General features: G+C 41.9%; 6 protein-coding genes across 6 annotated transcripts; 1 reads left to right on the top strand and 5 right to left on the bottom strand.

Annotated features, from left to right (window-relative positions):
• Positions 1-237: 237 nt before the first annotated feature.
• On the top strand, positions 238-1,160 carry SARC_03271 (hypothetical protein; the record flags this gene model as incomplete). The annotated part of the gene is made up of 1 exon (XM_014302924.1): positions 238-1,160. The coding sequence occupies one exon, from the start codon at positions 238-240 to the stop codon at positions 1,129-1,131; it is 894 nt and encodes a 297-aa protein (XP_014158399.1). The 3' UTR covers positions 1,132-1,160.
• Positions 1,161-1,756: 596 nt separating this feature from the next.
• On the bottom strand, positions 1,757-6,095 carry SARC_03272 (hypothetical protein; the record flags this gene model as incomplete). Its single annotated transcript, XM_014302925.1, has 6 exons — positions 5,483-6,095; positions 4,142-4,207; positions 3,161-3,307; positions 2,728-2,829; positions 2,356-2,466; positions 1,757-1,824 (listed from the first exon to the last, which is right to left on the bottom strand). The coding sequence occupies exons 1-6, from the start codon at positions 5,718-5,720 to the stop codon at positions 1,757-1,759; spliced, it is 732 nt and encodes a 243-aa protein (XP_014158400.1). The 5' UTR covers positions 5,721-6,095.
• Positions 6,096-7,556: 1,461 nt separating this feature from the next.
• On the bottom strand, positions 7,557-8,379 carry SARC_03273 (hypothetical protein; the record flags this gene model as incomplete). Its single annotated transcript, XM_014302926.1, has 2 exons — positions 7,557-8,075; positions 8,122-8,379. 2 exons carry the CDS (start codon positions 8,377-8,379, stop codon positions 7,557-7,559), a joined length of 777 nt encoding a protein of 258 aa, XP_014158401.1.
• Positions 8,380-8,386: 7 nt separating this feature from the next.
• SARC_03274 (hypothetical protein) lies at positions 8,387-8,947 on the bottom strand (the record flags this gene model as incomplete). Its single annotated transcript, XM_014302927.1, has 1 exon — positions 8,387-8,947. One exon carries the CDS (start codon positions 8,945-8,947, stop codon positions 8,387-8,389), a length of 561 nt encoding a protein of 186 aa, XP_014158402.1.
• Positions 8,948-8,962: 15 nt separating this feature from the next.
• SARC_03275 (hypothetical protein) lies at positions 8,963-9,361 on the bottom strand (the record flags this gene model as incomplete). Its single annotated transcript, XM_014302928.1, has 1 exon — positions 8,963-9,361. The coding sequence occupies one exon, from the start codon at positions 9,359-9,361 to the stop codon at positions 8,963-8,965; it is 399 nt and encodes a 132-aa protein (XP_014158403.1).
• Positions 9,362-10,544: 1,183 nt separating this feature from the next.
• Positions 10,545-11,948, bottom strand: SARC_03276 (hypothetical protein; the record flags this gene model as incomplete). The annotated part of the gene is made up of 3 exons (XM_014302929.1): positions 10,545-11,380; positions 11,562-11,633; positions 11,856-11,948. The coding sequence occupies 3 exons, from the start codon at positions 11,946-11,948 to the stop codon at positions 11,303-11,305; spliced, it is 243 nt and encodes an 80-aa protein (XP_014158404.1). The 3' UTR covers positions 10,545-11,302.
• Positions 11,949-12,318: the final 370 nt, after the last annotated feature.

Raw genomic sequence — 12,318 nt, forward strand, 5'->3', positions numbered from 1 at the left:
TTTAACTTAACTATACACACACACACACACATATATATATATATATATATATATATATATATATATATATATCAGTGCTTGTCGGTGACTTGGTTAGAAGGTAAAGTATGTACTTTATTTTAAATATGATACGAGTTGTTTGTATTTAAAAGCTCAACACGATAAACAGTAATGACCACACAAACAAGTACTCGTAAACACGTACATGGGTAGCTTTTGCTTCTCAAAGACTTCAGTATGACTTGCGATGATATCACTATCACGGCAAGTTTCAAGGCCAGTGATAGGAGTGCCACTGACGTAGAAATGTACAACCGATTTGAAAAGGAAGAACCAATGCCTCGATTCAAGCATCGCGGAAGGTACTGCTGGGGTGGTATGCCTTTGTGGGAGCTTATAATTATAGCACTATTCATCGTCATATGTGTTGTTGTGGCGATCATGGTCCCTGTGCTGTTCATCACAGTTGGGTCAGCCGTCGCCCAAAGTGGAGTGGAAAATACTATCATAACAATCGATAGTCAATCCATCGTCTACTGGGGCCAGAACTACCAGGAATCGTGCTCAGCCTCGGGCGTATGCCCTATGAATGCCACAGAAACGGACAATTCGCCAACGTGTACTGGAACGGCCCAACTCGTGCCGAACATGCTTATTATGAACCAAACACTCACATTCAGCAATGTTCCACTGGAGGGTACACTGCAAGCTGGTCAGTATCAATTTTGGTACACCTTAGAAAATGAGGGAAACAGCACAACACCTCCAACGAATGAATCTGCCGTTATACTAATCGGCGATCTCATGGTACCTCAACTGTCTTTGCATGGGGTCAAGGACGGCTCGGTGACCATCGAAGATATCCCTATGACATTGACGATTCAAGACCCGTCCTTTTTCAGTACTTTTGCCGCCATTAAAATTGCACCTGGGGGAAAGGGGCTCTGGCTGCGACAATCGGGTAATTCCATAATCGAGGTGGATATTGTGGGCACACGAATGTACTACCATGTGACAGTGGCCACTTGGATGTTTGCCACTAACTTACTGCAGTGCGACGGTCCGTTGTCAGCTATTCCATCTATGAGTACGGGTTGCCCATGTAAGAATACGTGTATTTCATGGCCATAGTAGACATGCATACTTATTTAATTTACCACTTATATAGCTTTAAGAATAAACATCTTTATTGTGTACATAGTCATCTCTAATACCCGATGATATAAAACACCATTGTACAGAACAAAATACAAATCGATGTAAAAATATAGAGTATATATGTGTCAAATGCTTCGTATATGGGAGACAGCTATCATTTCTCAATGCAAAGTCTAAATGACACTTTATACCTCTGTCAAACTCATACAGCCATTTTAGGAGCATACTGTCTACCAATGAGTATCCGCTTTATATAAATACTGCATGGGCAATTTTTTACGTAGTTCGTATGGCATGTACAGTGTTCAACATTCCATGACGCGTTCCAACTTCTGATTAGAACGTTAAAAACAATGCGAGCTGTCAAATACATCTGAAGCTTGAAAACGAGCATACTAGCAGAAACCGTTCAATTTCGAATAGTCGATCTAAACATCTGCCTTATCAGGCGTACTGTTTTGCTGAGGTCGTCTGCAATAAACATAAAATAAATCAATCAACATTGTGATAGGGTGTGGGGTATCCAATCTGCCTGAGCCTGATAGGACGCAGCTCCAAATTCTGATTGAAATTTTCAATTAGAGGCGAAACGATAAAATTACATACTTGTTTCGTTCATCACATCGACAGCGGCCTGAAGGTCTATCCGGGGTTCACTAGAGCCAGCTATACAGCATGAGGGAAATCAAGGAAGACTTGGGTGAACACTTTAAGCAAAAAATCGGTACAAACAAGCAAATCGATGGCGAAACGGGTATATGCATGTATATCGATCGAAACGCCACGATAGGCATACACATTTGACGACGTATAGTACTAACGAAGTCATGACCAGAACACGTAAAGCACACTTTATATGACGTTGGAGTTAATCCAACATAGCAATTGCCAACTACGATGCACGTTCGTTCTGGAGAACAGCCAATGAGTATATAGATTTGAGGGAAATGGTCCTGTGTTATTGCCTAGCTCACATTCTGCAATCACCAACTCTCATATCTCGACATAAACACCAACGTGTATATACAATATTATCTTCTGATTCAGATGAGTCAATTTGAATTGAGTACGAAGTACATTGCGAGAACTAGTGCATGAGCTGCCATGAATCCAACATAGAAACCGCTATCGCGGCTTCCCAATTTTCGAAATTACAAAAACAGACTTCAGAAAACGTTTAGCCACTCCAACACATACCCAAAAACTGGTTCTTGTCATTGATTAAAAGATGAGCGTTGAATCCTCGATCAGGATCGTGGTGGTCAATAAGTGTGAAGGTCACCAATATACCCCTATGCCTGCCGTCACCTGTGGTGCGTGGACAAAAAAAGAAACATTTCAAGACGCGCGCTATATATATATATGCGAGTATTTGTCTATATTTGGGTACAATTCGACAATTCGCCTCTAGTCTGATCTAGCGAAGGCTGCCGTTATCTGCTACAAATTCGCGATACTGACTACCTAGCATGACAGCAAAATATTTTATGCATCTACAGTAACCACAGCATCCTGTATATAACTAATGGGTCCCCAGAAAACTATACATCTCCATGTTAGATGACTTACCGACATCCTTGCGTATTGAAAGTCCCATCCATTGTTTGTATTTCGAGATCGCGTGGTCGTACATGTCCAGCGAGGTTTCTCTTCGCTTTGGAAGGAGACATACTGAGAACGCCAGATAAAAGACCATGAATTGATTAATTAACAAGCAAGTGAGCGTGAGTTGTGCCTAGTCCATACAACAACAAAAATCGGTTTTTAACCCGCCGCAATTTAGCTGATTAATTATATCGCGCTTGCGCAAGCAAGGATAGGTTCCAAAGTGGGATTATCATGCTATTCAGCACCGTTGTTTCAGGACTACGACGACAAGGCAGCTATCTTCCATCTAGCCACGCAACCTGCACTTCATGCAAAGCAAGTCGTTATGCACAATTACACCAGGATTTTCTAGGTGATGAGAAATGCACTTATTATACTAGCATGAATACCATACCTTGGCGTTTCTCGTCCAATGCATGTTGCCCTGCATCTATCTCCCTCTCCAGCTCTGATTGCATGCCTTCGTACTGTGTTTTTCGGTTTATGAGTTCCTTTTGCTCCGCTTTCATCTGCGCGACGTGTGCTTCTCGCTGCTTTGTTTCTGTACATCAAAATACGGTTCAATTTAAAATACATCCTCAAGGCAAAGCGACTTGTTTTAAATATACAATAGAACCATCCCCTTTTATTTTCCCTCGGTGAAATACATATAACCACCATATGACCAGCAGATTTGCAAAGAAGGGACGGTCGTATGCTTTACCTTCGCTGCAAGGATTTCCGTGCAGCTGTATGCACAAGTTTGATCTTTTGACATCTCTAATAGTCTGGCCGCTTAAAATCACTCTACAATACGGCGCACTCGGTCATGCACAGATCCGTGTATACGCGGCGTGCATGCCTACCCACTGCATAAAGCACGGATGGGGGTAGTGCTGCTAGAACAATCCAAAATAGCAATTCAAACAGGTGGAACTTGACAACATGACAAATTCATAAGTGTATGTGTTACCTCCCGCCGTCCATCAAGGGCGGTAGCGTAAATAAATAGAAGCAAGGCGTGACATCAAAGAAGAAATGTAGTTATTGATTACAGAAGTCATCGCAAATCCAATCTACATAAATACACAGCCACCACCGATAGCATCTTAATGGGACTGTTATCACAATCACTGCGAGAATCGCCAACGCGCTACACCAACACCATCTAACCTAGTAGTTTGGATACGTTTACATCGAGCGTCTATTATTATATTGTTGATGCAATTCATACCCTCATGTTGTTCGCATAAAACCTTTCTGATATCCGAAATGTGATTGCAGCGCCAACAAGAAATCAACATAGATCCCAAGTGCTTTTGGCAGATTTGAGAATGAATTGTTCATTTATGAAGCATCCCCGTAATAAGGACAAAACTGATATCCAATCACTTACTTCGAGCATTGTCCTCCTTTTGCCTTTGTATCCGTGCCAAGGCTATTTGTGCGTCGGAGACATGATCTGAAACAAAAATCGGCAGCAATTGATTAGATTGCAATTTATTGCTCAAAAGGCGTGTTTGAAAAACAATTGATACACAGCCGGCTAGAGTCTTCGTCACAAACAAAAAATTCTTCCTATTTACAGACCCACTGAGTTCAGGTTAAGAGGGGGGGGGGGGATGTCTAAATTACCCAGACATTGTACACCCCTACGGAATGGCTACCCCAGTATCTTAGGGGGTGTAGGAGGACCCACCACCACCCTCCTACACTCCCACGGGAGTCGTGGGGGGCTCCCGTGGCAGCCGTCAACAATTTATAGTTCAGGATGTATACATATTGAGACTCCACTCTGGAAACTCTTTCTACTAGACACGCACACGCTTGACATTTGATTGTGTAATATGATACATGGACTGCTCCTTAATGCAACCGTCCGAAGCAACTTCTGCCTGGAAGGTAGCATCACAGCGGCTTCTATGCGGTTACAGGTTTCTCTAGTTCATGTCGATAATGAACCCCGCCGTTGGGTGGTTAGAGTTAAGATTATCGTACATAGGCACGCACTGAGCATATATAGGTAGGCATGTAGGCGCGTGTAGGATATAGATATACTCGATGAACCTGAAGTGGTCAGACCAGTGGTTAAATTTGATCAGCAACAGTGGCAATTTCGGTTCGCATCAGTACTCACACATCATACTCATGTTGCGAGTACACATCATATTTCTGTACGTCGTACTGCACCTTTTCAAATTCACTAGTGCGTTATGACCGGCACATATACTTGTAGCTACGCATAGCATATAAGTAGGTCGTTCCATCGGTAGGTATATATGTTTGTGAGGCTTATCTGTCAGTTCTGCTTGTTTTAAGCATCTATGTCATAATCCGCTTTCATACTTACTGCTATACGCAGGATTTGTGTACACACCGTCTTGTTGTGCTAAGCTATCTGAGTATGCACATATCCTAGGTGCATCCTTATTGGACTACGCAACAGTATTTTCATTGTGCATGCTCAAGCACAGATGTGCAAACACCATCTATGCATATGATATATATACACTCTATCATGATATGATAAGTTGTCTGAGTAGGTGTATGATGTACTTATAATTACGATAATCTGTACATGATCCCTCCTGCTGTGCTATGCTGTCCGAGTCTTTTTATACCTGACGTGCATCTGCACTTTTGACTCTTCATTCGACTGATGCATACTTGAATACTGACATCCTCGCACTAGTCCTATATATATCTAGATACAAGTATACATAACACGTACACACACCTTCCTGTTGTGCTAGCTTATCTCTATGGTCTGCTGCGCATCGCTGAATGCTAGTTCCCTGCTGTTGTACCCACACATCGAATCTCCCTCTGGCCGCCTTGACGTCGTACATATGTTGTGCAATGGCATCTGCTTGTACGTTGACTCTTTCCGTGAGTCTTCGCTTGGTATCACCATGGTTGCCGCGTGAGGGTGTTAGATATACTGGCCTGTTCTCGTTATTGTAGCCGCTGTTCATTGTGTGTACGTTGATGTGTAATTTTCACTGGATATGGTTTGGATTTAGTCGGCTTCGTGTGTTACTGTGTTGTGTATATTTTGCTCCGTTCAGTCTTTCTGGTGAGTATTGATTTTGCTTTGAATGGAAATCTCTCCCAATCCCATCAGCGACTTCGATTATTTCGTCGCTTATTAGTTGCAAATCAAATTAAGTAATTCAGGTGAAGCTCATTTTACAGATGCTGATGTCGGTCACCAAGCAATAGAAATTAGAGTATACTAAAAGATCATACAACTGGTACCGAAGCTAGGTATTCACTACACTCTTATTGGTATGTACGCAAGATCGCCGGCTGCCGGTTCTGTTTATACTGTGAAGTAGCTTGGATTATCTTGCTTAGTAATACATGGGCCGTGCCGCTGCGGTGGGAATTGCTTTTAAAATATCTTGTATTTACGGACATTTCTTATCAAATATTCAGAAGCTATTTGGTGGTTACAAAAAGCGCGGGAGAAATCCACCCACATATTTCCATATTTCCATATTTATGTTTTTATGTAAATACTGTACATACTGCTGTATATGATTCTATTTAAAAAAAATGACAAACTATGCTGCCTATGCAAATAATAAATAGGCTCCAGTGTCTCAGTTCATACAAAGTACTTTTTGTATTATGTAGAGGGCTATGTACTATTTTAATATGAACACATATAAATGCTAATCCGCTCATACATGCTTTTGTACTTTATAAATGATAATCCACTCCTACGTATGTGCAGTACTTAAATTCACTCGTGTTTATTAATGTATTTATATGAATGTTTTTCCACTCGTAGAACTTATATATATGTATATTTATATATATATATATATATATATATATATATGTAATTGTGTATTATATATATATATATATATATATATATATATATATATATATATATATGTGTGTGTGTGTGTGTGTGTGTATCTCTGTGTGTGTGTGCGTGTATATATATATATATGTGTGTGTATTTTATTATATATATATATATATGTATATATATATATATATATATATTTATATATATAATAAACTCATGCACATGTAATAATGTGTAAAAATTCACAGTCGCAGTCAGTCGGACAGTTCTCATTGGCAGCATTGCCCGAGTGCTATGCTCTGAACACTTCTGACAAGTAGGATATGTGTGACAATTATATAGGAATCGTCTCGTAGAGCTGATCTACTTATCAATGTGTACGTAACATGATAATTCAATTGTGCTAGGTATTGGTCATGCATGCGATATATCAATTGTAGGAGGAACCTACTGACTGTGCGGATGTACTAATGTACTTTCGAGTTTTGGTAACCTCCAATCGATAGAAAAAGTGGTCTCCGTCTGTGATATAATATGTAGAACATCCTATCAGACATGCGTAAATGTATTGAATTATTTATTGCATTCTTTGTGTTTAGAGGTATATATTAAACTGAACAACCTGTCGTTTGATGCGTATCTATGTATTTATAAAATTATGCAATTCATTTATGGATTTCAACTTTCGCCAGCTATGCCCGCCAGTTCTATAAAATTGAAATATACTAATATTTTTGAGGTATCTTGTATCTTTTCCCGCTGCATACCCATATTGCTCCTTTCTCAGTACTACTTGTAGTGATTTAAAGACGTCATCCCTTATCTACTCGAAGACTTACTCAGACAGTTCTCTTGCTTGATCTTCTATCTTCGACAAGATTTTCCATCAGCTGTATCCGCGGATGTACTTCAATTGTTAATATCATTATATCCGGCAATCTATGTGATCCTTCGATCTCCTTGTCTACTCCATCAGTATCGGGTCGTATTAATGGATTGCGTGTTTGCACGAGGCCTTGCACACTACCAACATGTACTCGGGACTTTCCTCGCAATGGCCATCAGCCGCCAACGATGGGCATTTGACAGACCAATCCTTCTTCAACTTTGGATCGAAGCGTTTGCCTACAAGACACGCATTGGGGCACGAAGCCAGCATGTATTTAGGGAGTCTCTCACAATGCCCAAAGAAAGCCCAGGACAAGCAACAATCATTAAAATCACCCCAAAACCGTGTACCACAGTCTTTGTTGTTATCAGAAGGCACCGGACAGTCACCATTGTCCCATTTACACGCTCTGTTAATACACGCCCTGTCGCATTCCGAGTCACCTTCCCCATGCCTTTGGACAACCTCTGCTACAATCATCCTCGACGCAATTACCGTGGTCAAAGTTACATGCTTTGACATTGCAAGCTTCGTTACACTGGGCGTCTCCGCGCATTTCCGCTGTGCAGCCGGCATTGCAGTCATTCTCGCCACAATCACCTTCATCAAAGCTACATGCTTCGTTATTGCAAGGTTTATCGCATTCACCATCATTTCGCCACACTTCGGGACATTTATCAGCGTCACACAAAGGCCCATCTATGACTTCATTTCTTTTGCATGTACCTTCAATATAGAATCCCTCTGAGTCCAACTTCTTCTCGCACACTTGTGATGCTCCACATACAGTGCCTGTGGTTGAGCATCTGGCCGATCCCAACCCAATCATCTTCTGAAAAGCAGCTACAAAGGCCTTGGCAAACTTGTCGCCACTCTCTGCAAAATTGAGAGCATGGCGCTTCATGTCTTTGTGCTTCAGCATCCAGAAGTCAGATGGTAGCCGCATAACCGTGCGTGTATCTCCATCCAGGCACCTTGATATTCACAGGCTCGGTAAGTAGTGCACATCCACGGAGAGCCTGAAGTTTCTCTGAGCTTCCTTTGAGTGGCTGAGGGCCGCTTTTCTTTGCGTCAGGTGAAGATATTCCGCTGATAAACTGCTCACCGCGACTGGTACTGCTGACATCTTTGTCTTCAGGAAATGTGGGGTCGTGAGAAGGTGTGTATGTCAAAGTGTCGTCCTCAAATTGCGATACCCAGAACCATCCCCAATGATTCTTCATCATATCCACAAAAAAATCAGGGCCTTTGCCATCCACATCCCATCTCAGTGGATCCTTGCTCCATGTGCCTACATAGTTAGAACACTTCGGGTGGGCAGCCCCAAAGTTGTGCGACCCACCAACTCGTGCTACCAGCTCATCTATCTCAAAGCCGTATCTTTCCGGGAACTTCTTAATTGGGTTTCTTCCAGTGGTTGGCAAATGGGCACCTAGTTCTTCCTCTGTGTCTTGCTTGATAACGTGACGTCCTCCGACCACTCTAATCATGCTGATCTCTGGGAATCACATCTCCTGCAGGCCGAGACTCGCAGCGATGGCGACAGTGTCGGCAAATGAAACTTGGTTCTTCAAGGCTAGTTTCTCGAGCTCGGCAGTTGCCGTATCCAAACAGTTGTTGGAACTGTGTTCCATCTCTGTTCGGTGTCGGAAGTTGCCTCCATTCAATTCACTTGTGTTCGTTCGCTTGTGATATGTGCCGGATGCGTGAAAGGCAGCCCGTACGAAGATGGGCCCGAAACCTGAATAGTGATCCTCTGTTTTTTTTTGTGTGATGTCCTCTGCCAAGTGATCATACTGACTCTGTGCAGTGGCAGACAAGCCATTGTACCACGCTTGATCATATATATTATGTTGAGCTCTCACGGAGACTATGCATGCAGACAACCGGCAAAATGCTAGCATTGTTGGAGATATGTACAGCATATGGCCTGTCCAGCTCACTAGTAGGTGTAGGTTTGGTACCTCGCGTTTGTCACCACCGTTTAAGTAGCATTTCAGTTCCCGTGAACACTCACTATTTGTGATTCCTTTTTTGAAAAAGGTTTCCCACTGTGAAAGTGTATTGTTTGGTCATGATCAGACATGATGGCGGTGTTGGCATGCTTAGTAGACTATCACAGGACTGATATGTAGCCAGCCTGAGTGCCTGACACTCGACACTTACAATCTCTTCGAGATTTTTATTGGTGCTTAATATTACGTCGTAAGATCTATGCTCAAATATATCTGAAATGGCGCATACCTATTACCTTCAGCCTTTCAGGAAGCCGCAGGTTTTTTTTGTTTTTTTATAAAACAAAACAATATAGAGTAAAAACTTCAGTATTTTTACAATCATGCACCATATGTATGATATGTATCAGTATCATATCAGTTATAACTTATTTGATATTGTCAAATTTAAAATTGGAGAGCTCTCTGGGTTGGAAGTTTGTTCTGATGGAATTTATTTGGAACAAAACAAATAACAGCAGCTGATATCAACTCCTTTATCAGTCGTCCCCCTTTTGTTGTGCATCAGCCATAAGGTCAGGACTCTTAGTCTTCAGGATCCTAACTGACCTAAGGGATCTCAGGGTCAGCAGTGCCCAGTGCTCGCCGCTCAGACAGCTACTGCCAAGATACACACATGTATCACTGTTCAGACTGTCGTACCATTTCTCATTTCTGAATATGTACTATCTGGTGCAACAAGACTCTAAGATTGACAAATTCATCAGACATATTTACCACCAACAATATTTTCTAAAGACGCGACAAGAAACAGATAGCTACACACTACTCTGATTTACGAAGGCTGCGATGACAGATTGGACAGCGAAAAGAAGGTCTAATGATCCCGATGTGGTAAATAGCGACTTTTCTATGATAGTATAAAACATGCTCAAAGTGCTGATTATCGAACATCTAGCCAGATACGTATGCCATTGTAAAGTTTATATTCAAATTAACGTACAGAGTAGTGTTCCCTCAGCTACAATACAAGTTATTAAAGGTTAAGCTTGTGGTGCACGAGCCATTTTAGTCGACCACTACATAGTATAAAGGTAGAAACAATTACTCCATAATCATTTAGATTGCTTTTGCACAGAATACTGAAACCCGGGCGCTTTATTGTCGCGTAGTGTATAGTCTCATACTCAGTACTTGGTACGAATGAAAGTGGCAGGTGTGAGAGCTTTGACAGACAAACACGCATAGTGAAGTCAAATTAGTCACGCAGTAGCAATGCCCAAGTGCTGATTTCTAGAGCATACAAACTATGGTTCTGAGACCAGACAAGTAATAACAACTCTATGATTCTGAGACCAGACAAGTAATCAAGTGAACTGCCTGGTGTAGCCCCAAATCTGTACTCTCCAATAGGAAAAACAACGAGGTCCGACATAGGGTAAATAAGAGAACTCGTCGAATATAGCAGGCCTTCATTTGTTCTTGACGCAATGATATATGACTCGCAACTCCCTAGTCAAAGCTGAAAATACATAACTGTGCCATCAACATCTAAAACATGACTCGTCAACATATAAAACATGGCTAGGCATGATATTTGCATAGTCTCTTGCCAGGGCAGCTTATACCTCACATGTGATGCGACCGCCGGTGCAACACAAAGATACTATCTCGATATTTGTTGGGTGGATTCTCTGAGGAAGCCATAGAAGCGCACGGCGAGCATAATCGACGCGCATGCAGCTGCATCGATATGCATAATTCATCTAAAGAACACACATGGTGTACAAATGAGGGATAGATCTAACCTTACAGGTCAGCCTCTATAGATCACGATTTTTCTAACGGAACGCTGGGCGAAGAGACTGAAGCTTGTCAAGCTGAAACAATTCATGAACTGATAAGGCCATTGTGGTATGCCTGGGTAATGGCCACCTGTCTCATCATCACCTTCAGAGCATGCTGGTGCTACATGGTGGAAAAAGAATCATTTGAAGGGTGAACCTCAGCGCTACCATACCGCATGTAGAAAATATTAGAGCGGAACGTCCTAGACATGCAATTACGCCAAACGAAAATAAAAACGTAAAAGGCAGTATACCAGAAAAGCAAAATAGGCTATAGTGTACTAGCTCAAGACTCTGCATACCTTTCGAAATTGCTCCTCTTCTACGGCTGCAATCGGTGGTACGGCTGCCGCTACCTGCACTTCAGCCTTCTCCTATTTGAAATGTGATCATACGAAAAAATTGTTTATACGAAGGTTAAAAGTGCACATCAACCGCTATCATGCATGTGCGATAGTCTCTTTCCTAACACCTTCGCCTAACGGCCATATCTTAGTCAATATATCTGTTGAAACAACTACATCTATGCGCAGCAGGCGGTTCGCTGTGAACAGCACAAGCTAGCACTACGGTGATTAGACAACACAAAAAGGTACCTGTTCTGCAACACGCACACGCTCGCGCTCGGCTTCATTCTCCTTGTTGATAGCACTGTGAAAGAGCGAAACAGATACGTATGCGTTACCCATATGATAATAGCAGTAGTATACAAGGTACACGTAATCCAAAGATAGAGTGAGAATGAGCTGAGTACCGCGACTCCACACTAATTCGGAAGATATTCACAAAACGGCGATATTGTCCATAGATTTAAACAGCAACTCTATTACAGGTAAACATACGCGGTGTCCTGCTCCAAAGCTTCCAGGGCATTGCGAATGTAATGGGATTCGTACACTTCATCCACCCAGGCAACCTTTAGATATCGAGCGTAAAACAGGTCTTTAGATAGAAACGTGATGCGATGCTAGTTGCAGCAACTATAATGTCACTATGTGGCAACATATACGCTGAACATAGTTGCACTGTGAGATTTGAATTCAGCATATACAACTGTTC

This window comes from Sphaeroforma arctica (assembly GCF_001186125.1).
Source record: "Sphaeroforma arctica JP610 unplaced genomic scaffold supercont1.164, whole genome shotgun sequence".
NCBI classification, from domain to species: domain Eukaryota; class Ichthyosporea; order Ichthyophonida; genus Sphaeroforma; species Sphaeroforma arctica.